We start from the raw sequence: 23,779 nt of genomic DNA, 5'->3' as shown, positions 1-23,779 counted from the left end.
AACCCCCTTTTGTGCACATTTATTGGATTTCTATCCCGCCTTTCTCCCCAAATGGGATTACCACTAGTGCAACATGGTTTAAGTTGTTCAGACATTAGCAACTGGATCCAACACCATGGATAATGTAGTCATAACTTCCACTCTGTCCCACTGAAATTAAGAAGAATAACTTAATAACTTACTATTTTATGGTGTATCCACACTGCAGAAATAAAAGTTTAACACCACTTTTATTTCCATGATTATCCTACATAATCCTGGAATTTGTAGTTCAGTGAGGCAGCACAGGTCTCTGACAGACCAGGCCAACCACCTCACCAAACTATAAATCCCAGAATTCCACAGGATGGAGCCATGATAGTTAAAGTGGTGTGAAACTGCTTTATTTCTGCACTGTGGATTCGATCTCAGTCTGTATTCAGCATTTTGATTTTTAGTTTGTACTTAGCTGACTGCCAAAGTATGCACAACCTTTCCCCCCCATCTTCCTTACCAACCTGGGTCTTAAAGAATAATTGGGTTTTGCCATATCAAAGTAAGGGTTTCTGAACTCTTCAAGCAGGCTTTCTTTCTAAGTCATAGAGTGTTTTGGTTTTCAGGCAGACAACCGGCCAGGCAACTGCTGGGCCATGCAAGGCTCAAAAGGCCATATCATTGTAAAGCTGGTGAGACCCATCAGGCCATCCTCTGTGGCGCTCTTCCACATTTCAAAGAAGATGACACCAACCAATGACATCCGGAGTGCGCCACAGAACTTCTCCATCTATGTGAGTAATTCCATTATCTTTATCAGACTCCCATTTCCTCCTCCTTTTTTATTTTTATTTTTTTGCACTGAGAAGTGATTTTATAGCTGGATGAAATTAAAAAAAGATTTTAAAATACTCCAAGCAAAATATACACATTGATGTTTGTCTAACAGCATCAGTTCTTTTTTCCTTTTAAAATAAGGCTTACAATCTATACCACCCTCCATCACTGTCTATTTTCAGGGAATAAAAAATTTGGAGAAGGAGGAAGGACAATTTTTAGGGTCATTTGTCTACCGAATTAATCGTTACCAAATGCAGTTTTTCCAGTTGGAGGTAAGCTGTTTGATACAGAAAAAAGATCACATAAAATATAATAAGAGTGACAGGCATGCAGCCAATACACAGTGAAGTCTCCTGGGAGAGAGCTAGATAGTCTCTGAGTTACTGTTTGGATCCACTTTCTCATGTAGTATGGCATTATCAAAACTCTCAAAAATATAACAATTAGAATGAGTTTACATTTAACTGTCCAGACACAGTCAGATTTTCCCCCACTATGTCACAATCTTGTTTTAGAATTCATCCCTGATAGTTCTGGGGCAGGATTTCTGCCTTTCTGGAGACAGCTGAAAGCCAAGATGGCTGGGAAGAGGAGGAACAGATGTGTGCCCATTCCTGCTCTTCCCCACCCTCTGCATGCCATCTCTGGCACATGGGCCATAGGTTTGCCACCACGGCTCTAAAGTCTTCAGAAAGTCTTTTGAGGGGTAGGTTAGGGGGTGAGATATCTGTCTTTGATATAGATTGATGTGTTAGCTCAGCTGTCTGTTGGAGTGTTATGCTGTAACTGTGACCAATCTTTTTATACATGTATATAAACTCAAATATCACAAAAGCCCATAAGTCTCAGGTGTCCCAATGGGATCCAGATTTGGGTAACTTGCCCTAGAACATGGATGCTGCTTGAAGAGGTAGATTTATTAACTATATTAGTAGAACACTATTTTTAGTGTATGACATATACTGGGGTTGTAGACCTGTCCTTCCTAAAGCTATAAGATTCTCTAGGACTTTGCAGTCCAGACAAGTCACTTCCCAGCTTAACCTCTGCTCTAGAGGGTCTCCTTGCAATTTAGAGCAGATATCTGAGGGTGCATGGGATCTGTGTGAAGGAAGGAAATCAGCTCATCTGAGATTTGGGTTTTATTTGTCAGTGCAAAAGGACCCTGGCCATGTTTGGCGGGGGGGGGGGGGAGACCTGCAAGAGAGAGCTGAGTCCTGCAGAAAGAGAGATGGAGACAGAGCATAATTACACTTTGGTGGAACTTTATGCTCTGCCTTCTTTTGCAGGATCTTGGCCCTGACTAATCTTTTCATCTTGCTGATTTGACTGGGGTTACAGTATGTCTGGGGAGAGAACAAACAGTAACTTACCCTTTATGTGCTCTTCTTTTTTATTTTAAGGGAGAAAATTTGGATACATTTCAATACCTGGTTATCCAAATCAGAAGCAACTGGAAGCACCCAAACTACACCTGCATATATCAATTTCATGTATATAATTAATGTCTTCTGATGAACAGAAACATTCACTATACAGTCATCCCTCCTAATTCGCGGTGGATCTGTTCCAGGGAAATTTCACAGATAGTCACATTCCCTCCTTCATCCATCTCCCTACTCCTTTCCATCCCGTCTCTACCTTTCCTCCTTGCCTCCTTCTTTTACACTCCCTGCCTAGATTTGCCTTGGGCACTAGCAACAAGAGGCCTTCCTTCAGACAGGTGCAGGGGCTTTCAGGGCCCGTAATTCTCTCCCTGCCGGCAAGCCGCCATGGCGATCTCCCTCCCGGGCGCACAGCCCACTCCCTCCGCCATAGCCAACGGCTGCCCACTTGCTTCCCCCCTCTCCCCCTTGCCCTAGAGCTGGATCAGATGGGCCTGCTCCAAGGCAATGGGGCTGAGATAAAAAGCAGAGCCCCCCCCCCCTTTCCCTCTTTCTGCCCCATCACCATGGGGCAGGATTATCTGAACCTGCTCCAAGGCAATGGGGCTGAGAGAGAAAACAGAGCCCTCCTTGAACCCTCTCTCTGCCCCATCGCCATGGGGCAGGATCAGCTGAATCTGTTCCAAGGCAATGGGGCTGAGAGAGAAATCAGAGCCCTCCTTGATCCCTCTCTCTGCCCCATCGCCATGGGGCAGGATCAGCTTAATCTGTTCCAAGGCAATGGGGCTGAGAGAGAAAGCTGAGCCCTCCTTGATCCCTCTCTCTGCCCCATCGCCATGGGGCAGGATCAGCTGAATCTGTTCCAAGGCAATGGGGCTGAGAGAGAAAACAGACCCCTCCTTGATCCCTCTCTCTGCCCCATCGCCATGGGGCAGGATCAGCTGAATCTGTTCCAAGGCAATGGGGCTGAGAGAGAATTCAGAGCCCCCCTTGTTCTCTCTCTCTGCCCCATCACCATGGGGCAGGATCAGCTGAATCTGTTCCAAGGCAATGGGGCTGAGAGAGTAAGGCCTGTTACAGACAGGCCAAAATAAAGCTGCTTCGAGTCACTTTGGAGGTATGGTATTTCAATGATGCATGCGTCCTAAGAGTCCAAATGCCACACCAAAGCTGCACTCCAGTCCTTAGAACAGTAGTGTGGCTTTGGTGCGGCTTTTGGACTGTTAGAACGCATGCATCATTGAAATACCATACCTCCAAAGTGACTCGAAGCAGCTTTATTTTGGCCTGTCTGTAACAGGCCTAAGCAGAGCCCTGCACTTGCTCTCTCTCTGCCCCATCACCATGAGGCTGGGTCAGCTAAGTCTGCTCCAAGGCAATGGGGCTGAGAGAGAAAGCTGAGCCCCACCTTTGGTCTCTCTCTCAGTCTCATCGCCATGGATCTGGATCAGCTGAGCCTGCTTCAAGGCAATGGGGCTGAGAGAGAAGGCAGAGCTCTACTCTTGCTATCTCTCTCTCTCTCTCTCTCTGTCCCAACACAATGTGGCTGGATCAGCTGAATCAGCTCCAACGATGGAGGAGGGGAAGATGGTGGCTTTCCCACTTCCTTCCCATCTCAGCTGATCCAGCCCCAGGGTGAGGCTGAGAGGGGAAGAAAAGCCCCAACCCCCCTCTGCTTTCTCTCTCAGCCCCATTGCCTTGGAGCAGGCTCAGCTGATCCAACTCTAGGGCGAGGGGGAGCAAGTGGGCAGCCACTGGCTGTGGCAGAGGGCGGTGGGGCGTGCGCCCAGTGGGAAAGGAGGTCACCATGGCAGGGTTTGCTGGCAGGGAGAGGATTACAGGCCCTGGGAGCCCCTGCACCCTGGTTCAGTGCCCTGGGCTGGGATAAGGCCCCTTGCTAGCCCTTGCGAGTTCAAGACCAGCAAAAGGGCCCAAGCTCGACTCAGGCTTGCATCCTTCTGAGGTCGCTAAAATGAGTACCCAGACTGTTGGGGGCAAATTAGCTTACTTGCTAATTAGCTTACTTGCTGTTCACTGCTATGATCTTTGGAATAGCGGTATAGAAATAAAAAACAAATTAAAAAATTAATTAAATTAAATTGAGGCAAAGCTAGGCAGGGGTGCAAAAGAAGGAGGCAAGGAGGGAAGGTAGGGAAAGGAATGGGGGGAGGAGGGGGAGCTGGCAAACTCATAAATAATCAACATTTTGAGTTCCAAAACCGCAATTTCGGAGGGATGACTGTAATATGTATGTATTTCATTTGTGTATTCAAATTCTGTTTTATGGTATAATCTCATATTAAAAAATGTATTCAAAACAATCATTGCCTTGGTCACAATGCTTATCATATTTGCTGATGGGATCTTTACTCTCGCAGTTTTAGGAAAGTACTAGCTGCATAGGGACAGTATGTTGAACTACTGCTACATTTGGTACACACTACTCATCCTTGAATTCAACTGAAATGCAAATTCATACACATGGTACATGGTTGTTATTTGCCTTCAAATCAACCTTGACTTATAATGATTCTACAAATGAGAGACCTTCAAGAGTCCTGGTCATCAGTGTCCTGTTCTGATCTTACAGACTTAAAGCTGTGGCTTCCTTGACTGAGTCTGTCCATCTGTGTTATGGTCTTTCTCTACTACCTTCCATTTTATCCAGCATTATTATCTTCTCTTCCCCTCCTCCCCAGAACTCAGCATTTTAATAAAGACTGAGAGGTGTGTGTAGGTATTAGTTCTTGTAATCACGAACCAGCGTGATCTCGTGATTTGAGCATTGGACTGAGACTCTGGATTCCCCGCTCAGCCATGGAAATCCACTTGGTGACCTTAAGCAAATTGCACACTCTTGGCCCCAGAAAGCCCCATGAGAAGTTCACCTTAGGGTTGCCATAAGTCAGAAATGACTTGGAGGCACACAAGAACAATAACAGTCAGGAGCCAATTTTATGAGATGAATCACATGGATTATTAAGTAGATAGTGATAGGTGAACAGAAGAGGAGGGATGTGGGGTGGGGGGAATGTAGATTGTGTGACCAAAAGGAAAGTGGTAACACAACATATAGGTCCCTGATCTGGATTGGGATATAGAGGAGCAGAGGTTTAAACTCACAAGGGGGTCTTGATCAAGATTGTTCTACCCGTACATTAGGACTTGTGTGTGTGTGTGTGTGTGGGGGGAATCTCACTATCAGAGTGTTGGGGGGAATCTGTAGTGGACAGTGCAGCAGAGATAAAATATGGTTTTGGGCTGTCTGTGTATCTATGTATATGCCTTCAAGTCACTGTCAACCTATTGTGACTCCATGAATTTCACAGGGTTTTCCTAGTCAAGGATACTTGGAGGTGGTTTTGCCCGTTCCTTCCTCTGAAATATAGCCTACAGGACCTGGTCTTAATTGGTGGTCTCCCATCCAAGCAGTAACCAGGGCTGAGCCTGCTTAGCTTTCAAGAACTAGATAGGATCTGGTGCCTTTAAGTAATTTAGGGCTGAGTAGGCAACAACACTGTGGCTGTGAGTGTTGGATGCACATGCTCATAGAAAGCTCTAAGGCTGCAGATAAGCTTCTAGATGGAAACCAGAGTACATGCATCCTGCTCTATTCTTACTAGAGTTAAGGCCAAAAACATTTCCTTATCTGGAAAACATATTCAAACGTAGCCATGCTGGCCATACAGCAAAGTACAGTAACGTCCACACCACAAAAGAGAGATATCTTTATGGGACCAACCAAAATGCACAAAATACATGATGTAAGATTTCAAAGCACCATTGGCTTCTTCCTCAGCAAAGGTGCTAGAAATCATTCAGGAGAAAGAAAAAACATGATGATGTTGGAGTCGCAGGCCCAAAGCCCACAGAGATTTCAACACCTTTGTCTGATGAAGAAGCCAGTGGAGCTTCAAAAGCTTGCAACATGTATTTTGTGTATCTTGGTTGGCCCAATAAAGCTAACACCGTTTTGTAGATTTTAGATGTTATTGTATGTTCTTGTCAACAAATAAATGGTGTTCTCAAAATAAGTGCAGCGTATTAATAATAATAATATTATAATAATAATTTTATTTCTTCTTCGTGGTCTCTGCGAATCATACAAATGGGTTTTACTGCGCCTGCACAGTACTGTCGGAAACTTCTGGAATCACTGGGCAAAGTACACTTTGCAACATAAGGCAACTTTTTGGCGGTAGCTCCGCCCACCCGTTATATGGCCCCTGCCTTCCCGCTCTTTCCCCAGTTCCTTTTTTCCGCCGCGTTAGCTGCTGTTGGAACTTTGCTCATTGCTCTTTCTGATAGAAATCACTGGCTTTTTGACTTCTGACCGTTTTTGACCATTCTTTGCTGACCTCCCCCATTGTACTTTTACTCCGGACTGTTCACTTCGTCTTTGGATTCTCCCTTGGCTTGTCGATCTTGAAAGATGTCGCCTCCTTTCAAGAAGTGCGATGTGTGTGGGGGTAAACTCCCGGTTCAGGACCCGCACTCGTCATGTCTACTCTGCCTGGGCAAGGATCACGACATGAAGGCTTGCCCGCTCTGCAGGTTCATGATGTCCCAAGCGAGGAAAAATCGGGAGTCCCGCTTGACTTCGGCAATCGCGCAGGGTAAGGTGCAGGGTGAAAGTTCCCATCCAACATCGCCCCCTTCTCCATCAACTGCTGCCCTAGCTTCCAAGCCATGAGAGAGCCCTGTGAGTGCCGCTTCTGCACCTCCGGCGATCGCTATGCTGTCCCATGTGGCCCAGCGCCACCGGCAAATCTGCTCATGTGGTCAGCAGCCCAGATAGGTCCAGTACCACTGACAGACCCTCCTAGCGCCCCCACAAAACGTTGGGGACTGAGGGTTCAGCGGCTTCGGTTTCTCCGGCACGACCAGGGTCCCTCTCCGGGTCCACCTCCGGGACCGGGACCAGCCGGGATGTGTCTGTTTCGTCTCACAAGTCCAAACCGGCTAAGAAGACTAAAGTGAGGGAAGATCTGACTGCAGCCGCTAGCACAGCCAAATCCAGCGCCGCCGCTCCGAGCACCTCCACCCCGGTGACGAAGGAGGGACCTCCTAAGTCCCCTAGGTCTGGGGCCTCTCTGATAGTGGAGCTCGAGGACAACCCATTCTTCCCTCCGGAGACGCCAAAGGCCTCGAAAAGAAAGGCCAAGTCCGCAGACCCTTCTGCATCGGCGCCAAAGGAAAAGAAGCTGCGTAAAGAGTCCTCCAAAGGTTCAGCAACTCCCAAGGAGTCCTCGAAGTCCACCGATCACAGCTCGGGTGCCAAGCATCGCTCTCCAGACCGGTCAGTCCTGGCCCAGAGGACTGTGGCTCAACCCCAGACGGAGGACCAAGAGCGTTCCTCAACAGGGAGGATCGAAGGCAGTTCGGCCCCGACACTCTCCGGGCTCACTACCGCCCCCTTCAGAGATTCTGGAGACGAAGGCTCCATGTCGGGAGTGCGGCACTCACCTACCCTGGTCCCGCGCCCATCAGCTGTGCAGGTTTCGGACGTTGAGCCGGATGATCCTGAAGTCTTCTATGACTCAGAGGTAGATCGCTACTACATGGCGGTTCCTCGAGAGACGGCGCTGTGCAAGTTTGAGGAGAGGCGCCATCGCCAAATTCCAAAGGGGAAGGCCTCGGTGGTGACTCCTAAGCCATCAACTTCGGGGACATCTAAGGCGACGACCAGCCGCCCCGATCCTAAAGCCCATTCCTCGGCAGCACCTCGGGATCAAGCCAGGGTGGGCGACTTGGTGATTCAGTCGGACATTGAATCCAACGTCGAGCCGGTACCGTCTCCAGCCTCCCTCTCCGATGATGAGCTCTCGCTCCAAGATTCCTCAAAAGACATGCACCGCCCAGAGCCAGCTTCTCCCACTGATGACCTCCGGACCTTCAATAACTACACGGCCTGTATGGGGGCATATGTGCAGGCACTTATGGAAGGAGTCTCTCCCCTAATCCTGGACATCTCGGACGATATTCAGAGAACTTCCTTGACATCCTTCAGCCCTTCATTAACACCTGGGCTTCGATAACAACTGACTCTTGGGCTCTTAACATCATCCGCAGGGGTTATGCCCTCGAGTTTGAATGTCTTCCTCCTAAGGGAAGATTTCTTTCCACCCTACCCTCGGACACCCTTCTCGACGAAGTGCGCTCTTTGCTGGCAAAAGGGGCAATCTCCCCAGTACACCATGACTGCTTGAAAGGAGCCTTCTTTTCAAGATATTTTACGGTACCGAAACCAGATGGCGGTACCAGCCCTATTCTGGACCTCAGAGACCATCGATTCCGGATGGTAACTTTAGCTTCTATCCTACCTCTTCTCCATCAGGGACTTTGGTTCGCCTCGATCGACCTCAAGGATGCCTACTTCCACATCGGAATTCGAGAATCCCACAGGAGATTCCTCACCTTCGCCATCGGCTCCAACGCCTATCACTACAACGTCCTTCCGTTTGGCCTAGCTACGGCCCCAAGAGTTTTCACGAAGTGCATGGCACCGGTCGTAGCCTATCTCCACCAGAAAGGCCACAGGGTGTTCCCGTACCTAGACGACTGGCTGCTGGCAGCCGGCTCCGAGGCAGATCTCTTGGAGGCCATCGGGTTCACGCTGACACTGCTCAGAGCTCTTGGACTGGTGGTCAACCTGGAGAAGTCGCATCTCAACCCCTCCAGGCAAGTGCTTTTCATCGGAGCGGTTCTCGACTCCATCACTTGCGCCGCATATCTCCCTCAGGACCATTTCCAGGCGCTGGGATCCGTGGTACAGCTGCTTTTGAACCACAGACGAATCAGAGCCAGAGACGTCCAGGTAGCCACATGGCCTCTACAACTTTTGTGATGCAGTGGGCAAGACTGCAACTCCGGCCGCTCCAGAGTTGGTTCCTTTCGGCCTTCAACCCAGTGTCGGACTCGCCACTCAGGTGGCTCACGAGTCCGAGGCCCGTCGCTTCATCCCTCAGATGGTGGCTAGACCCCCAAAGTGTCTGCGCCGGATTACCTTTCTCACCACCCCAACCACAACTAACCCTGACTACAGATGCATCCCTGGACGGCTGGGGAGCCCACCTCCTCGATCTGGTCGTGAGGGAAAAGTGGTCCCCGGACGAGAGGTCGCTCCACATCAACGCTCTGGAGATGTTGGCAGTGGAGAAGGCCTTGAGGTCCTTCGAGGGGACGGTGGCTGGCAAGGTAGTCCTCATCAGGACGGACAATACGACAGTGCTCTACTACCTGAACAAACAGGGTGGCACCAAATCCGCGACGCTGCTGGACATCACGCTGCGAATCTGGACGTGGTGTATACCGAGGAAAGTCCTTCTCCGGGCAGTCCACCTCCCAGAACAGGAAAACGACCTGGCAGACCAGCTCAGCAGGACGTCGTCGGTTTCACACAAGTGGAGGCTTCACCCAGACGCGGTCGGCGACATATTCGATCGGTGGGGTGCCCCTTCGATCGACCTCTTCGCGACCGACGACAACACCCACTGTCCCCGGTTCTGTTCCAGGACGCGCAGCAGGAACTCCCTCAGAGACGCGTTCACCTTTCAGTGGTCGGGAGAGATGCTCTATGCGTTCCCTCCGTTTCCGCTGATTGTCTGAGTTGTGTCCAAAATTATGACAGATCGTTCGGACGCGATCCTCATCACGCCGTGGTGGCCCAGGCGGCCATGGTTCCCGTTCCAGCTACACCTGTCAAGGAGAACCTGGCTCCGTATCGAGTTTTGCCCGGACCTACTAACGATCCAGGATGGGCGGGTGCGCCATCTGGACATGGATCACCTGCCGCTGGTCGCTTGGAGGCTCCATCGTTAGCAACCCTGCCAGGCTCGGTGCGAAGGGTGATCCTTGTGGCTCAAAAGCCTTCCACCTGTAGGTCCTAGGCCTTCAAATGGGAAAGGTTTCTTCAGTTCCTGGCCGAGAGGGACCTTTCCCCAAACCAAGTCACGACCCCAGTAGTGCTGGAGTTCCTGATGGCGCTTTTGGAGGCCGGGCTCTGCCTAACCTCCATTAAGTGCTATCTGTCTGCTATTTGTTCCTATTTTCAGTTTGGGGACAAACCCTCTTTCTTTAAGGATCCCTTGGTGAAGGGTTTCCTAAAGGGCTGTGGGAACCTTTATCCCCCGGTGTCGGTACCGACTCTGGCTTGGAGCCTGGACGCTGTCCTGTTGGCCCTGCAGTCCAAGCCTTTTGAGCTGATGGCCACAACAGCCTTGAGACTCTTGACCTGGAAGACTGTTTTCCTAGTGGCCATCACCTCTGCCCGCCGTACGGGTGAACTTTGTGCCTTGCGGAGAGACCAGCCCTTTTTGAGATTTCATAGGGATAGGGTGGTCCTCCGTACCGACATCACCTTTTTGCCTAAAGTGGTGTCGGCCTTTCACTTGTGTCAGGACATTGTGTTACCTACCCTGGCCTCGAATCCGACAATGGAGGTTGAACGGACTTTACACACTTTGGACGTTAGGAGGGCTTTAGCCTTCTACTTGGACAGAACTTTGGGTTCGAGCTGGTCCGAGAGACTGTTCCAGTGTTACTCGGAACCGAAAAAGGGACTGCCGGTATCACCGCAGAGGTTCTCAAAATGGGTGGCTGAGACCATCCACCTCTGCTACGAACTGTTGGGCAGACCTCTTCTGACCAGGGTATGGTCTCACTCAACCAGGGTGGTAGCAGCATCCTCCGTTGTTATGTGTTGTAGATTCCTTCGTTCAGGGAATGTTTATTGATTATGCATTGCTTGCTCATGTACTTATGTGATCATTTCAAGGTTGCTGTGCCTACCAGGCACGGGCGATCCAGGGTCACTTGAAGGGGTGTCCTTGGAGGATGTCTGTAAAGCTGCTGTTTGGTCCCAGCCAATGACATTTATTAAACATTACAGGCTGGATACTAGGGCCACACGGGATGCAGCTTTTGGCAGGGCTGTATTGGTTTCAGGGCTACATTAAAATGTTGTATTCACCTTCCATTGTTAGGGTGAGAAAAAATGCACTCTGTGCATGTTATGTGTTGTAGATTCCTTCGTTCAGGGAATGTTTATTGATTATGCATTGCTTGCTCATGTACTTATGTGATCATTTCAAGGTTGCTGTGCCTACCAGGCACCGGCGATCCAGGGTCACTTGAAAAATGACTGACTATGTTTGTTGGTTTCAAAGTTTATTGTGAACAATAAATCACATTACTGGAACTTCATTTGGTCTCAGGACACTCCCTCCGCCACTTACTTAAGCTTGTCAGTCTAAACCCATTTGTATGATTCGCAGAGACCACAAAGAAGAAGGACAGGTTGCTTACCTGTAACAGTATTTTTTTGAGTGGTCATCTGCGAATACATACAAATCCCGTCCATCCTCCCCTCAGTGTCCTGCTCTTGATCGGCTCATTTCATGTCGCTTACACGGCAAAAAAAGTTCGGAACTGGGGAAAGAGCGGGAAGGCAGGGGCCTTATAACGGGTGGGCAGAGCTACTGCCAAAAAGTTGCCTTATGTTGCAAAGTGTACTTTGCCCAGTGATTCCAGAAGTTTTCGACAGTAGTGCGCAGGTGCAGTAAAACCCATTTGTATGTATTCGCAGATGACCACTCGAAGAAATACTGTTACAGGTAAGCAACCTGTCCTTATATTTTCCTGCCTCTCCCAGGTGGATTGAGGCGGGATTACAGTCCATTAAAACCCATAGATCAATAATAAAATTCATATAAAATACATCAATAAAATAATACAATTAATCTTAAAGCTAACTCACCATCAAGTGGAAATGCAGTAGATTTGTACAATGGTCTGGAGGTGTTTCTTACACAAGGTCAGGGGGGTAAGTTCGCCGGAAGAGATCCATCTTAAGTGCCTTTTTAAAAGGCTCCAAGGAGGTAATGAGACGGATCTCCTCCAGGAGAGTGGCAAATAAAATTGACCTCACTATAAAGATTTTTTCAGGACTCAAATATTGGAAATTCATGAGATTTCAGTTTATTGACCCCTGCCTCACATATCGCCCCAACTCCCACGAACATGCAGCCCCCTGCAGTTTGAAAAGAATAACACTTGGAAACGAAGCTTGAAATCTGAAGAAGAAAAGAGAGTTGTTTTCCACTGAACATTTTGCAAAGTGTGTGGATCACAACCTCAGGGATCTTTACTTGGAGCCATGAGCCAGAGGGCAACAGAGCCCACTCCCAATGAAGTGCACAGCAGACAAAAATGACTTTTGGAAAGCAATTTTTTTTGGCTTTCTTGCATCAACACTAACAGACCACTGTAAAGTTCTGAATGCCCTGTATTGTCTATTCTTCTAAGTCACACTATCCTAAACAAATCTGGGACTTTTAGGACTTTTAATCACTTTGGATGGGCCCAGAATCAGTCTGAATGAACAGAATGTGGCATACAAAAAAAATCACTGCAGAGCACTTGAAATATTGTTTTCCTCCATTGGATTTTCACCAAATATGAAGAGTATGTTTAGGATAGTGTGACTTCCTTAATGTGCTTTCTACTGGAGTCTATTTGCTGTTTATAGTTGTTCCCAGTGAGGCCAGAGTTCAAGAGAAAAGCAAAATGCACAATGCAAATGTAAAGCCTCTTGTTCTGTGTAACAGAATCAAGTAGTTTCACACACCTAGAACGATGAGACATTTCTGCGTTGCTTATGGAAGTCGTATGGTTTAAAGGTGGTTATAAGGAGCCTACGGTTGTGGAAGCACAGCTCCCAACACAAAGACAGAGGCTGGGAGCCTGCAAATGGATCCCAAGCAGCTTGACAAAGAATCAGAAAGAGCCAGGGCTTGAAAGTTTCTATCAGTTATAGACGTTTGCTGACATCTGAATTGTAAAGATAAGAAATACTGAACTTCTTGTTATCCGGAGATGGACATTCCAGGTCCATGCTAAATGCCAAAGTCCTTTCTATTGCTGCCTTTTGCTGGTTGGGCTGAGGGTGAGGTCAGTGTTAGCTGGTGGCTCCCATTTCGATGGATTGGTGAATCCATTCCAGCTTTAAGGTTGACCTTTGACTAAACTGCCTGCTTTTGGACAGCTCCTTTAAAGTGTGGACTGAAAATGGAGATGGAACCGTGAAATTTTATTCCTACCATCATCCAAATAAGGGCAGTCTGGCTAGAATTGAAAATATATCAATACAGAAGAGGAGTTTTGGTGTTTAACATTGCTCAGGAATGAGGGAGCTATAGAAAACTTCAAAAACATACAAGGGCACCTAATCTTAGGAGTAGTCAATATGCAACAGACACATTAGCTTGAATCCTAAGTTGGTCATTCTCCCTTCTCCCCATCTCTCCCTCCACACTTCTTTCTTTCCTTCCCTCCTTTCCACTCTCCTTCCTTCCTTCCTTCCTTCCTTCCTTCCTTCCTTCCTTCCTTCCTTCCTTCCATCTCTTCTTCTTTTCCTATCTTTCTCCACTCCCCTTTCTTTCTTTCTTTCTTTCTTTCTTTCTTTCTTTCTTTCTTTCTTTCTCTCCCTTCCACTCTCTCTCCTTCCTTCCTTCCTTTCCTCCCTTCCCTCCTTCTTTCACTCACCTGCTGGAGGCAGAGGTCCAGGAGGGAGGGAGCCCCCTAAAGGCTCTGCCCACTCGCATGAGCGAGCGGGGCTTTTGGCCTCTCATGAGAGCGGCGGCTTGCGCGACAGGGAGGAGGCCAGCGACCTCCCAAAGGCCCCGCATGAAGGGTCTGGTGCTGCCGCCGAGCGGCCCCCCAAAAGCCCCGCCCGCTCGCGCAAGAGACCTTTGGCCTCTCGCGTGAGCAAGTGGGCCCTTCGGCCTCTCGCAAGAGCGCCAGCTCACACGAGAAGGAGGAGGCCAGCGGCCCCCAAAGGCCCCGCGTGAAGGGCCTGGTGATGCCGCCGATTGCCGCCGGGGCAGGGCCTTTGGCAATTGGTGGCAGCACTGGGCGCGGGCCGGGGGTTGCCGACCCCTGAATTAAAAGCTAAAAACGCTCCTATAAATGTAAATACATGTTTCCTAGTTTTTCACACAAAGAGGATCAGGGGTTTATCCTGTGAATATCCTAGAAAAATCACATAATTATTACTTATAACGATTTCACATGATGTCACACAAAGAAGCATTAATGCTCATCTTTTTACTTTTGGGATTTCAATGTGCAATGGATTTCGGATATCATTTTATTTGCACAATTGCGTGTGATAATCATTTGCGCAATTACTCGCCATTTCTACCTCAATTGTGGGATGCTTTAAATGCACTTTAACCTCTCTCTAATGTCAAAATCAGCCCAGTGTGATAAATGTCTTAGCCATGCTCAAGATGGAGGGCGTTTTGAAATCTTTCTTGGACAGAATGCTCAAATGTAGGGCATGTCCTGGAAAAAGAGGACTTTTGGCCTCCCTGGTCACCATCTCCCAAGCTCAGTTGGAGGCTTCTTGCCTGTTTCAGGCAGCCATTGTCTGGTGGAACATGCCAGAAGGTGGCAGAGCTGAGTGCCATCCTGGCAGGGCTGTCGTTGGGGTTCTCTTTTGAAGAAGAATGGAATGTGGACCACCCTGAGAGTCCGCTGGATTGATTCTGTAACCGTTGGCTCTGATCCTGTAAAGAGAGGGAAATCCTCAGGTGGCATAATGTCAAGCTCTGAGATTGGTGACTCCAGAAAGATGTTCAGCATGTCCATGCAACCCTGGAGAAGACATCTGCCTGTCACAAGGCTCCTCCTGCGTCCCTGGCTGGGTGAGTGCTCCAGAGAATAGCAGAACCTGCCCCTTCTTACTTTTCTATTGGGTGTCTCTGGCCTTCTAGTCCCTGTCATAGTGGTCACCTTTCTTGCTCTTCTAATCTTTTACCAAATCGCAAGCAACATGCGTTTCTGTAGCTGTTCCCAGCTCTCACAGTCTGAGCAATGCCTTCCAAAGGGATTTCCTCTGACAGCATAGTTTAGATGTATGCCTCTCTACATCCCTTGATCCTGCTGTCGAGAGAGATTGGGTGGGAAACCATGAAGCCCTGTGAGGAGGGACTTAGGGAGCTGGGGATGTTTATCCTGGAGAAGAGAAGGTTAAGAGGTGATACGATAGCCCTGTTTAAATATTTGAAAGGATGGAGCAAGCTTGTTTTCTGCTGCTTCAGAGAATAGGACCGAGGGCAATGGATGGAAGCTACAGGGAAAGAGATTCAACCTAAATCATAGGAAGAACTTCCTGACATTAAGAGCTGTTTGACAGTAAAACGCAGTCTCTCAGAGGATGGCCTTCTTTCGGGGTGCTTTGATTGTGAGTTCCTGCATGGCAGAATGGAGTTGGACTGAATGTATTTTGTGGTCTCTTCCAATTCTATGTTTTTGTGAGTCTATGATGACTATATTTATTTATATCCTGTTCCCCCCCTGAAATTGAGACACCAATTAAAACAGTACAATTAAAAAATACAAAAGTGCCCATTAAAATAGCATTAAACTGGTACAGTCTATTAAAACATCACTTGTTAAGAGAATAAAATGCAATCAAAAGATAAAAGCACTTTAAAACAGTTAGATAGTAAAACACATTGAAACAATAAAAATAAAATGATATCTATACCTTTCAAACTTAAAAAGCCCAGCACCACTCAGCATTAAGAGCTCAACTTCAACTGTTGGTGAAGGCCTGGTAGCACAAAAATCTTTTAATTTCCTGCCAGAAAGACAGCAGGGATGGATTGCAAGTTCCAGCAGCCTTAGCTAGCATAACTAATAATGGGGAAGCTGTGGTCTGCCATCTAGAGGACCACGCATTCCCTACCCCTAAATCATACCATTATTCTGTCTGAAATGCCTCATACCCTTGAATGTACTGTAAGGACCAGAACTGACTGTACTGATATTTTAATACCTTCATAATTTTTAAAGTGTCATTCCCCTGTTAAATAATCATTCCCGCACTAATCTGGCCACCCAGACAAGTTTAACATAACTGGCAAAATCATTTGGGCTAGAGAGGTACCTTGTATATTAAAGAAGCCAATCTTCATGAGTCTCCATCCTCTCAGATGGTTTAGCCACAGGAATGTAAGTGTTATCTTATTAAAACAGGTCATTATCTTATCTAGTCTAATCTGCTGTTTCCAACAGTTGTCATATCTCCAATATAGTGGAACTGATGGTCATATCATCTTGCTTGTCACTAGTGTCTAATATTCAGAGAGAGAGAGAGAGAGAGAGAGAGAGAGAGAGAGAGAGAGAACCTCTATAAAGAGGTTTAATTTGAATTAATGTGACTACATGTGCTACTGCAGGTTTTTAATAACAAGCTATTTAATTTTGTTGTGCAGGTTATAAAGCAAGTTTTGAAGGTGGTAGAAAAGTGAAACGTAAGGTATGCATCTTCCACAGCCAGGTGCCTGTATCCCTCTGTTCTTTTCGCCTACAGAGAGTGTGAATAACATCTGAAGGGAAAAAATTAAACAGAAAACGAAGCTATGAAAGATAAGACTAGAGAGGTACAAAGGTATATGTGTGTATGCAGAGGAGATGTTTTAGGAAGGACTAGAAGTCTTAATCCATCACTGGTTAACAACCAGAGAAAAGATGAGCAGCATTATTAAGGATGATTCAGAGAGGCTTCAGCAAAGACGCTGATTCCATGAGCCAGATTGTGCAATTGGAAGAAAAGTGAATAAAGATTGTAGTGAAATCTGGATGAAGGAAGAGGTGAGGGGAAATAACGTATATCAGTTAGATGAAAGTATCAGGAACCAACAAGAGCAGCCCTCTCCAACCTAGTGTCCCCCAAATATTCTGACATGGCCAGCGGTGAGAGTCATGGGAAATGAAATCCAAAATACCTGAGGCCTTCAGGTTGGAGAAGACTATCAATGGAGCTATCCATGATAGATAAGACTAGAGAGGTCCGAAAGTATAAGTGTCTGTGTGTGTGTGTGTGTGTGTGGAGAAAGAGGAGGCATAGTGGTTGTGTCCCACTGGTGAATTTGCTTTCATGTTTCATTTACAAGTCCACTACTGTTTAATAACTACAGAAAAGATGAGTAGAATACTTCAATGAAAACATATTTCCATTGATAGTCTTTAGCCCTGGTGGGGAGAAAGTATGTGAAAACATTTTAGCAACATAAATGGGTCCAGTCTTAAGATTCTTTTCTGTCCATAACCACCATAACCACATATTTTATCTCTTCTTGTTCTTGAAATGGAAGTGGCACTCATCTCTCTCTCTGTCTCTGTCTCTCTCTCTTCTTTGTCCTTCCCCCAATTTTCCCTCCCTTCCACCCCGTCTTGCTCACTCCAAGACCTTCCACAGGCTCATTGTCAATCTTATCCGGATGATCAGAGTCTGCCGTTCTTTTCGGAGTGAGCTAAAGGGATTCCAAGGATTTCAACTGATAGAGAGAGACTGCCGTGGAGAGATTGAGGAAGTAAGAACCTTTACCAAAACACACACTTATGTATTTATATACACTCCTTGTGTTTATTGTTGTTGCCCTTTAGGGTTTGTCCAAGACTACATGAGCTGCATGAACTTCTGAGGCCGACTAAGGGTTTTTTTTTGTCATCAGAGGCAGTAAATCTCAGCAGTTCATCCTCACTGGCAATAAAAATACAACACTTGTCAAATAACTAACAGTTTTCTACTCTTTTGTGATACCAAAAGGGACAATGCTAGTTGAAGAGGCTTGCACCATTTGATCAGTTTACTCCCGGTTTACTTTCTGTTTACATGTGTGTGTTGATGCAGAGGATTTGATGGGTAGTAGTCTGTGGCTGGATGCAGGTATTTGAGCTTTGATTTAGTAAGTTCTTATTTTGTGTTTGTAATCTAGTTTTACCACGTTGTTATGATCCAGCTTGGGCTGGTGCCCTTTTGTACTACACAAGTATAGCCCTATGATTCCACTTCATCTGCCATGGCTGCATCCTAGAGTTTCTAGTTCAAAGAAGTAACTTTTTTGAACTCTGTCTGACTGTTCCTAAGTAGGGCACCTGTCCTAACAGTGCAGTCTTATCATATACATGAAGAAGGCAACGTTGTGAATCAACCTGCTAATCCAAGTTTGGAGTTTGCAAGCATCCATGATGCTGCATCAATAGAAGTATAGTGTCTAGATCAAGAAAAGTAATAGTGCCACTGTATTCTGCTTTGGTCAGGCCCCACCTAGAATATTGTGTCCAGTTCTGGGCGCCACAATTCAGAAAGGACATTGAGAAACTGGAGCGTGTCCAAAGGAGGGTGACAAAAATGGTGAAAGGTCTGGAAACCATGTCCTATGAGGAACGACTTAGGGAGCTGGGGATGTTTAGCCTGGAGAAGAGAAGATTAAGAGGTGATATGATAGCCCTGTTTAAATATTTGAAAGGATGTCATATTGAAGAGGGAGCAAGCTTGTTTTCTGCTGCTCCAGAGAACAGGACCCGGAACAATGGATGCAAGCTACAGGAAAAGAGATTCCACCTGAACATTAGGAGGAACTTCCTGACAGTAAGGGCTGTTCGACAGTGGAATGCACTCCTTCCTCGGAGGGTGATAGAGTCTCCTTCCTTGGAGGTCTTTAAACAGAGGCTGGATGGCCATCTGTCAGGGATGCTTTGATTTGGATTTCCTGCATGGCAGGGGGTTGGACTGGATGGCCCTAGTGGTCTCTTCCAACTCTATGATTCTATGTTTGCCTGCTACCACAGAAGCAGCTTCCCACACCCTGCCTTCCACCATTTCAGTCCATCTAATAGTAGGGATGAATGTGACAAACTGTTTTCTGTGTCCTTTACTTCTTTTCAGGTTGGCTCCCTCCTCATATAAGTACATGTTAAAGGTCAAGTGGACTCTGCTCTGCCTCTTGATGGGTTGTGGGATGGTCATCTCTATTAGTCAAGAATGTGATAAAGTCACAATTTCCCATTGCCTGCATTTAACAAAAGAGGAAGCAGGTGGTGGGGAGAGCCAGGTGACAAGTCTCCAGCGCAGCATGGAGTTTGGTTCCAAGTCCCACCATTGTACTGTACTTCGATACAGTTGTACATTCTTTCACATTTTTGTGCTGCTTTTAATTTTTTTAATTCCAAAGCTGTTTACAGTAGTTAAAAAAATAAAACCAAACACAGTTAAGAAAACTGTGATAGAAGAAACATATTTCTATAAAATTACCAGGGTGACTGGCAAGATTAACAATTAGAAAAATAGTTTGCAAACAAATGATGATGGAAACATCTGGCACAAGGAGGCAGCCTGATCTGATGAAAAGTGTGTTTCATATGATGGGTGCCACAACCAAGAAGGCCTTCCTCAGCATTGTAGACACATGGATACTGCTAGGCAGCAGAACAGTAAGCATTCCCACAGAACATAACAGCTGGGCTGGTCTACACAGAAGAAGGCAATCTCCCAAATTTCATACTTTGTGTTCAGTTCACTGCATATGAGCATGCTGTTTGGTTTTGCTTCCAAAAGATAATGACACAATCAGGTTGTGAGACTTTAAAATATCATAGGACTTTTTAAACACAAAGACAACATATGTGATATAATTGTTTTAAAAAACTGACATTTAAATATGGCTATAGAACACTTTTAAGACATCTGCTTTCAAAGTTCCTAATAAGATTACCAGTAATTGTTGTTTCTTGTCTTATTTTTAGGAAATGAAAGGCTCACAAATGGTGTTTGAACGGCATGAGTTCACCGTTGCAAAGGTCCTGATAATACCATCTGCTGTTTCTTTTATACCTACAGTGATGAACTACCAAGGCTAGGGTTGGGGTTTGGATGTAGTTTGACAGTTCCTACAAAAACTTTCAGGTGCTTTACTGCTAGACAAACTGACATCAGGCGCCAATAGTGACACGAGTTCATCCTGAACAACTTGTCTTGGAGCATAAATCCCTCCCCTTTGTTATTGATACTTGTGTCTGCAGTGTCCAGAAATGCAATTGGCTTCCGAAGTCATATTGACATGGGTGCCACATGGTTCAAACATGCACCATATGGCTACCAATAGCCATAGCTTGGGGAAGATACTTGTTTGGATTACACCTCCCAGAATCTGTACCCTAACATGGGCAATAGTTCTTGGGACTGGGACTTCTGGCAGTTGTGGTCCAAAACAATAACTTTTCTAAGCCCTGATATATAATGCCAGAAATATGGTGAAGGCACCAGAGATACTGTGCCTATATGTCATTGCTGGGGAGGGCTAGAGGGAGCGTGAGGCTGCATTAATATCCAGTTCTGGGGGCTTCTCATGAGGCATCTGGTGGACCACTGTCTGAACAGAATGCTAGACTAGTAGAGCATTGATCTGATCCTGGAGGCCTCTCCCACTGTTCCTGTTTTTGAATAGACACATCACCTGAAAGCATCAGCACCATAACAAGGAAAACAAGAAGGAAAGAAGCAGTGGAAGGATCACAATGTTGCACATGTATGCATTTTCTCATGCATAGCTGGAAATCACAGAGCAATTTAAGGCTCATCCCAGCACACTATCACAATGCCCTCTAGATTTTTTTGGATTCCAATACCCATGAGCCTCAGCCAGCATGGCTAGAAGTCAGGAAAGCTTGGAGACACAGTCCAAAACACCTGGAATACACCATCTTGGGGAAGGCTGTCCTATTACATTTAATTTACAGCCTGATGTTCTGGGAGAAATGGCTTTTAAAACTACTGGCTTCCTTTTAAAAAGATAATGGCATGGCCATTATTTTGAGCTCAAGATAGGTAAAACCAACACAAGGATTCGAAGTTCAGATAATTAAATGTCCATGCAGCAAAGCACATGTTTTGGGAAATTGAACAAATGCATTTACAGAAGTCCATAATGGATTCAGACCTATCAAAAACACAAGATTATGTTCTCTAGGTAGCATTTCTATAGAAAGAGATCTTACTGCTGATTTTAAAACCTGAGGCTATATTTATTGCTCAAGAGGTGCTGATAATTATTATAAGAACCAACTAGGATAATATATACAAAACTCTTTTTTGGTATTGTGATTACACTCTGATTTGATTTTTCTAGGCAAATCTTGCATCTCTTGCTTTCTCCATGCGATCGGTGGGGGGTGGGGGGGGTCTCATTTCTAAGACCATTTCATGGATTGCTGGGATGTACAGTATAGGATAAGGCAATTAAACGTTTATGGAAGTTTATCGGAAAACCAATAACATGTCTGCTGGGAGCATAGCAATGTCAATTTTGACCACTAAAAAGTAATTGTTACATTTTAAAACTGCTTAAAATCTTCTACAGGATCATTTTCCTTTTAGAGCAATCCAAATAACTAAGAAGCCACCAGCATGGAGGACTGATCTTGAAGTGAGGCACTTACAAAACTGCTTGCAGCTTCTGCATAGTTTCCGACAGTACAGCCCAACTCTGCAAACTCTTCTAGCCAGAGTGGTTCGTTTTGAACAGTAAGTTGAAGGGGTAATGCTTCATTACTCAGCCATGCAAAAATATTATTGTAGTTTCAATCAGTTCCAAGTTTTTCTGTGTATTCAAAGATACTCAGAGGTAAGCTCCTTGAAGTTCAATAAGAATTTTCAGATGTAAGTCAGTATAGGATTGATACCTAAGTAACTAACAACCTCCTTCCCTTTCATACCATCCGAAGATCAGGTTTTGAAAGTTGCTGTCTCTCTCCGTCCAATGACAGACTCTCAGAATCAGAGGAGTTTATCAAACGGGAGGAATTTCTCTTAAATTCGAATGAAAAGAAAGTAGAGCCAGAACGCATTCATGTGAATTCGCTAGTTTAGCGAATTTACGTGAATGCGCATTGCATTCAAACTTGCTTCCCATTGCCCGGAAATAGCATGCCATTGCCCGAATTTGCGTGTGGCAGTCTATCACGTAATAACATTAAACCCCATGATTGTGTTCGGACTGACTTCCCATTGCCCAAATTTGCGTGTGGCAGTCTACCATGCAATAATGTTAAACCCCATGATTGCGTTCAGATTGCCATTGGATTATACTTCCAATTTCCTTTGTCTGATAAACTCCAGAAACCCAACCCAAGGCCTGCATGGGCACTTACCACTGTTGAGCAACTGTTGGAACCCAGGGATCCAGGCAGAGCCCAGCAATATTGACTAGGGATGCAAGAATGCTTGTCAGTTTTCTTGTTCTCAACAAAAGAGGATGTGTTGACACCCACTCAGAAATATTGTCAAATGCCACAAGATGTTTCATCTATGCATGAGAGAGCAAAGGCCAGTGCTATTTTTCAGCAATAGCCCCAAATGTTGAGTTTTCTCCCATGCACAGACGAATGTGACAAATAATTGGAAAATGTAGAAACACTCTTGTAATTTCACTCAGCAGAGAGAGAGAAAACACTTGAGGTTTATAAGCAAAGGTGTACATCCTTAGTGTGTGTTTGATCCTGTTGCTCACCTGTTTCCCCTGCCTATGGCCTTGCCTAATGGCAACAGCTGAATCCGGAAAGTTACTCACCATGTTAAATTCTTCACGGTGCCCTTGAGTGCATAATGTAGCATCTATGCTGGATGTTTGGAGGCATTTGGAGAGCTATACTTTCCTGATCCTGAAACGTGGTTGAAGTGACACTGACTAAATATGTTGCTTCAGAGGCTTTTGAAAGGCTGGTATGAGACTGAGATTTTTTTACTGGAATTCTTCAATAACATTTGAATCTGAGATAATAAACAAATGCAACCCTATTCGATCAGTGTAGTGACTTTTCGGGGGGCGGGGGGCGGTCTGACTATAATCCAGCCCTTTAAATAACCACAAAATTTAACCGGTGCAAAAAAAAAAATGTGGACTAGCTTGCAAAGACATTAGTAGCTTGTGTTTCCATGTGGGCTGTAGAGCAGACTGGTATTAAAAACTGGCCTTTGGCTTCTACCAAGTGGAGCAGCAATGATGCAATCCTATTCTCCACTCACCCACCTGCATAGAATTCCTGGTTGTTTTTGGAAAGCAGGTAAGCTTATTGTAAATACAAGGCTGCTATATCTATTTATAGTATTTGTAATGTGTCGGTCATAGCACAGGGTGCAACACTCTAGTCCCCAAATGCAATTAAAGCAGTTACTCTCAACCAACATTTTGTATAGAGATAGTCCTTGGTGAAAGCTATAATATAATTTCAGATTTGGATTACCGGGAGTAACAATTTAAATGCTACATTAAATGCCATTTAAATTCCTTAATATTTGGCTGCTTGTCTGCATATTTATGTATTTAAGATTATGTATAAGTTTTCTTCCAGTACCAGTCCGCAATGTAGCATACTTAAAACTTAAAGCAATGTGATACTACCACACGAGAACAGAGGTATTGTCTTTCATGGCTGGCCTTAAAACGCATTTCATAATGTCACCGTCCATTATGCATTCCTGTTCTAATCATTTCTGTGTCATGTACTGAACTGTCAGGAATGGCATTTTTCTTTGAGTTGTATCCTTCACATTTATATAAGTTACTAATGGGAAAATGTTCTGAATAAAGTCATATCCCTTCCTTTTTTAAAAACATTTTCTTCAGGACCACTCTTCTTATTAACTGTCAAAAGCTACAGACTGAGGCACAGTACAGAAACCATGGAATCCCTTTCTTACAACAGCTCCACTGGCAATTGGTCTACAGTTC

The 23,779-nt window shown here is 45.7% G+C and overlaps 1 protein-coding gene across 1 annotated transcript in view; it reads left to right on the top strand.

The window, feature by feature from the left end:
* The first annotated feature begins 14,761 nt into the window (after window positions 1-14,761).
* LOC149313576 (cyclic nucleotide-binding domain-containing protein 2-like) overlaps window positions 14,762-23,779 on the top strand; it is a 31,087-nt gene continuing 22,069 nt past the window's right edge. The window contains exons 1-5 of the mRNA XM_089523235.1: window positions 14,762-14,905; window positions 16,481-16,524; window positions 17,456-17,581; window positions 19,797-19,850; window positions 21,410-21,573. Coding sequence (XP_089379361.1) covers window positions 14,800-14,905; window positions 16,481-16,524; window positions 17,456-17,581; window positions 19,797-19,850; window positions 21,410-21,573 — 494 coding nt within the window. The 5' untranslated portion in view covers window positions 14,762-14,799. The remainder of the gene's footprint in view (window positions 14,906-16,480; window positions 16,525-17,455; window positions 17,582-19,796; window positions 19,851-21,409; window positions 21,574-23,779) is intronic.

This window comes from Sceloporus occidentalis, unplaced genomic scaffold, assembly GCF_023333645.1.
Source record: "Sceloporus occidentalis isolate IW3139 unplaced genomic scaffold, rSceOcc1.0.p SCAF_4, whole genome shotgun sequence".
NCBI lineage: Eukaryota > Metazoa > Chordata > Lepidosauria > Squamata > Phrynosomatidae > Sceloporus > Sceloporus occidentalis.
The sequence above is the reverse complement of the archived record's forward strand: the minus strand, read 5'-3'. Positions and strand labels throughout refer to the sequence as shown.